The sequence below is a fragment of the Penaeus japonicus genome, unplaced genomic scaffold, assembly GCF_977035675.1.
Source record: "Penaeus japonicus unplaced genomic scaffold, GWHDUDI00000001_assembly GWHDUDI00000002, whole genome shotgun sequence".
NCBI lineage: Eukaryota > Metazoa > Arthropoda > Malacostraca > Decapoda > Penaeidae > Penaeus > Penaeus japonicus.
The window spans coordinates 7,946,123-7,951,122 of NW_028234404.1; the positions used below are offsets into that span (position 1 = coordinate 7,946,123).

General features: G+C 45.7%; 1 protein-coding gene across 1 annotated transcript; it reads right to left on the reverse strand.

The window, feature by feature from the left end:
* Positions 1-12: 12 nt before the first annotated feature.
* Positions 13-4,374, reverse strand: LOC122247744 (uncharacterized). The gene is made up of 5 exons (XM_086546760.1): positions 4,258-4,374; positions 3,335-3,724; positions 2,290-2,464; positions 981-1,086; positions 13-507 (listed from the first exon to the last, which is right to left on the reverse strand). Exons 2-5 carry the CDS (start codon positions 3,722-3,724, stop codon positions 363-365), a joined length of 816 nt encoding a protein of 271 aa, XP_086402886.1. The 5' UTR covers positions 4,258-4,374; the 3' UTR covers positions 13-362.
* Between the last annotated feature and the right edge of the window lie 626 nt (positions 4,375-5,000).

The window sequence follows — 5,000 nt, forward strand, 5'->3', positions numbered from 1 at the left end:
AGAAATACAAAGCACTGTAATATATATTTTATTAATGAGGGAATATAAAAAATGTGTCACTGTATAAAACGTATTATTTTCTTCTATTTGTTATTAAACACCAGAATAAAAGATGACTTCATGATCTTTATCGAAACAGTTTTCATGTTCTATATAAAGAAATAAATTACAATCTCACAATTAAATCTAATTTATATAGACAATCGGACGAAAGTAAATCAACGAAGGAAAGAAAACGAGAAGAAACGAAAGAAAACGGGTGTCGGAAGAAAACGGGAAAAGGGAAGAGCGTTTTAAGGGAGACGAAAGTAATTCAAAACAAATCTATAATCACTAGTCAAGAGGTATTTATTAAAGCTGATTTAGGCATATTGTTCACAGACAATAGGTTTGAGGTGATGGCAGCCGATGTCGTGCCATTTAATGCCATCGTTGTAGAAATTGTTCAGAATAGCGAGGCACTGTTCGTTGTTATTCTCACGGTTGTCGGGTTGTGGTCTGTTATCACTGTGAAAATAATGGGCGTTTTAATAACTTTGATATAACACTTTTGTGGAATGGTTTTGTTAGTGTTATCATTAGTATTTATGTAATTGATGCTGTTTCTGTCATTGATTTTTATTCATTGACTGATTTTGTGATACTGGTGATGATGGAAGTGATAATGATTATTATCATTATTACTCATATTTTCTTCTTCCACTTCTTAGGATGATGGTGATTATCATTATCATTATCAACCATTATTATCATTATTATTATCAACCATTATTATCATCATTATCACTATTATCGTCATCACCAGCATCATCATCACCACCATCATTATAATCACCACCATCATCATCATCATCACCACCACCACCATCATCATCATCATCTTATACCTTTCCTAAACCAAAATTAACTCGACCTAACACCATACTCACTCCCTCACCAATAACACAATAACTAACAAGTACATAACAAGCCCTACTCACAAGCCAGTAGGAGACCAGTTGCTATAGCTGAAGACGGCACCAGAGGGCCAATAAAACTGGCCCTGGTTATTCCTGATGCCAGCTGTCCAGATCCACGCTAGGTTGTCTGGAAGGAGGAGGGAGGGCTCATATAAAGGTTTGTGGAATGGTTTGTATATAAAGGTTTTAGGTATAGGTTTTAGGTAAAGGTTTTGTGGAATGGTTTGTATATTGGTTTGTGTAAAGGTTTATGTAAAGGTTTATGTTTATGTTTCTGAGAGAAACAGATTGTACTGAAAACACACAAACAAACAAACAAACATTTTTTTGCATATTGTGTTTCAAAAGATCAAAAATAAGATAAGTTTAAAAGAACTACTTTTATTCAGTCCCTTTTCTTTTCTTTTTTGCTATTTCCCCTTTCATTTTTTTTCTTATTCTCTTATGCTATAACTTTATATTTTCTTTTTTTCTTTTCTTTTCTTTTCTTTCTCTGCTCTCTCTCTCTCTCTCTCTCTCTCTCTCTCTCTCTCTCTCTCTCTCTCTCTCTCCCTCCCTCTCCTTGCCTCCTCCTCCCCCCATCCACGCCCCCTCTACCCCCCTCCCCCCATCCCCCATCCACGCCCCCCTCTACCCCCCATCCCCCAACTCACGCCTCCCCTCTACCTCCATCCCCCCCATCCCCGAACTCACGCCCCCCTCTACCCCCCTCCTCCCTAACCCCCCAACTCACGCCCCCCCTCTACCCCCATCCACGCCCCCTCACGCCCCCCTCTCCTCCCCTCTTCCCCCCCCATCCCCAACTCACACCCCCATCTACCCCCTCTCCTCCCCTCTACCCCCCATCCCCAACTCACACCCCCATCTACCCCCTCTCCCCCCCCATCCCCCTCATCCACCCCCCCTCACCCCCCATCCACCCCCTCACCCCCTCTACCCACATCCACCCCCTCACCCCCCAACTCACGCCCCCCCATCCCCCAACTCACGCCCCCCCCTCTACCCCCCTCCCCTACCCCCCCCCTCACGCCCCCCCCTATCCCCCACCTCACGCCCCCCCCCCTACCCCCCCCCTCACCCCCCCACACCCACATCCCCCTCCCTCTACCCCCCCCTCTACCCTCCCCTCGCCCACCCCCCCCCATCCCCCAACTCACGCCCCCCCCTATCCCCCAACTCACGCCCCCCCCTCTACCCACACCCCCTCGTCCCCCCTATCCCCCACCTCACGCCCCCCCCTATCCCCCACCTCACCCCCCACACCCACATCCCCCTCCCTCTACCCCCCTCTACCCTCCCCTCCTCCATCCCCCCCCATCCCCCAACTCACGTCCTCCGATGATTGACGCCAGGAGATTGTCCTCCTGCGCAGTCTCGATGCTGACGCCATTCCACCCGGGCCCGAGGGACGTGCAGTAGTTGATGGCACTCGGCTGCGTGTAGTTCTGGAAGCCGTCGTGGCACCAGGAGAAGTGGTAGCGACTGCCGAAGGCCTCGTGGTCGACCTGAAGGAAAAGGAGGGAGGGAAGAGGGAGGGAGGGATGAGAGGGAGGTGAGTGTTGAGGGTGGTGGTGGGTGGGTATGGAAGGGGTGGGTATGGTATATGCATATGATATATTTTCATATTTATATATACATATATATATATATATATATATATATATATATATATATATATATATATATTTATGCAGATATCAATCTATATCTATATCTATATATCTATATCTATCTCTGTCTATCTATCTATCTATCTATCTATCTATATATCTATCTATCTATCTATCTATCTATCTATATATATATATATATATATATATATATATATATATATATCTATCTATCTATCTACACACACACACACACACACACACACACACACACACACACACATATATATATATATATATATATATATATATATATATATATATATATATATATACATTTATATGTGTATATATATATATAATCATACACATATATGTATATATGTATATATATATATATATATATATATATATATATTATACATTTATATATATATATATATATATATATATATATATGTATATATATATATATATATATATATATATATATATATATATATATATATATATATATATATATAAGTATATATAATGTATATACATACATACGTATATATAAATATATGTATATATACATATAGACGAAAGCTTATGTACACACACACACACACACACACACACACACGCACGCACGCACGCACACACACGCACGCACACGCATACACATACACACACACACACACACACGCACACACATGCACACGCACACGCACACGCCTCCCCCCCTCCGAGGACCCTACCGACCCCCCTGTCCACACTCACCAGGCCTGGGGAGCAGATCGGGTACTGCGACGTGAGTGCGGGCGCGGGTCTGACGGGGAAGGGCCCGGCGGGTTGCAGGACTGGCTGGCCGGGTCTGGCGGGGAAGGGGCGTCGCCCGGGTTGCACTCCGGGTCTCACGGGTAGGTTGACGGAAGGGCGGCTGTCCGAAGGGAAGATGATGGGCCCGCCCGACCCGAAGCCGCTCGACCCGTAAGAGCCCACGCCGAAGGGCCTTCCGAAGCCGCTGGCGAATCCTCCGACGCCCACCGAGCTTCCGAAACTGCCCGCAGAAGCCGAGCTGAAGCTGGCTGCGCCCGCGGAGGACCCGTGGGCGTACTGGGCCTTGGCGACCGCCACAATCGCCGCAAGCAACACAATCAGCGACTTCATCTGCAAAGGGAGAGGACCACACGCTGTCAGCTTACGAAATACTTGTTTTGTTTGTGTTTTTTTTTTCATGTTTACGTTTGTTTATGTTTATGTGTTCCTCATGTTTACGCTACGGTAGACTGCAGACTCCACGGTAGCTTACGAAACGTTTGTTTTGTTTGTATTTTTTTTCATGTTTATGTTTATGTGTTCCTCATGTTTACGCTACGGTAGACTGCAGACTCTACGGTAGCTTACGAAACGTTTGTTTTGTTTGTGCTTTTTTTTCATGTTTACGTTTATGTGTTCCTCGTGTTCACACCACGGTAGACTGCATGATCTAGTCCCTCTCGTTGCAAGTGCAGTGTACGTCTTTATAAAAAAAAAGCGAAATCCACGCGTAGCACAATCCACCTGGGAACACTCTAGTCACTTCCTCTCCTCTAGTCTGGATCCAGCGCCCCTCCCCCCCCCCCCACACACACTCCCGGTCCCCCCCTCCACTTCCCCCCCACACACCCGCAAGACCGCCCAGCCGCCCATCCTACACTTACCGTGCCTGAGAGTAGAGTGAGTCGGCCTCCCCGCCCGCCGAGTCCTTATATAAGGGACGCCCATCACACGTTCAGGTTCAAGGTCCGTCACGCTGGATTGCCGCAGCCGGCGCTATTGAGCAAGATTTCCACGCTGTCCCTCGAGCCTTGCATGGCGCTTGGTTGCAAGGGCTGCTTTGAGATGTGTTTGTTTGTTCTCTCGTTTTTTGTTTTTTTTTTTGTCTTTTTTGCTTTCTTGTCTATTTGTGGTTTGTGTTTACTTGTTTGTTTTCTGGATTATTCTGGTTTGCTTTAGGGTTATGTGTTTGCCTGTTTGCTTTCTCGTACGAGGGAGATTTGCTTTGCTTTTAAGTTGTATATCTACCTGATTGCTTGCTTGCTTGCTTGCTTGCTTGCTCGCTCGCTTGTCAAGGCGGTTTGCCTTGGGTGGGCGGAGCTCATGTAACGTGACGGATAATTAATTGCTCGTGTGTTTTTCCTCACCTTTTCAAACGGATAACCAATCGTATACCTTCGTGCTTTGTGAAGGCAAATCAGGAAGAGAAAAGACAAAAATGACTTCTGGGTGAATCTTCCTCAGTGACGTGGCAAAATGTCGTCCATGACAGGTGACATGGGGATTCCTGGCAAGGGGATTGTCACCTGTACATCTGATGGGTCTTCCCTGTCAGGTTTCAAGTGTCCTTATTCACATCTTTGTCTTAAGGGTGATGATGTGTAATTCACACCGCTAACCTCACTTC

What these genes read in the sequence shown, in the direction of transcription:
- LOC122247744 (XM_086546760.1), bottom strand. Translation starts at nt 3,724, where the DNA reads ATGAAGTCGCTGATTGTGTTGCTTGCGGCGATTGTGGCGGTCGCCAAG. An exon ending in GGCGTCAATCATCGGAGGAC is followed by an intron (nt 1,087 to 2,289) that starts GTGAGTTGGGGG and finishes TCCTCCTTCCAG; the next exon opens with ACAACCTAGCGTGGATCTGG. An exon ending in AACTGGTCTCCTACTGGCTT is followed by an intron (nt 508 to 980) that starts GTGAGTAGGGCT and finishes TTATTTTCACAG; the next exon opens with TGATAACAGACCACAACCCG.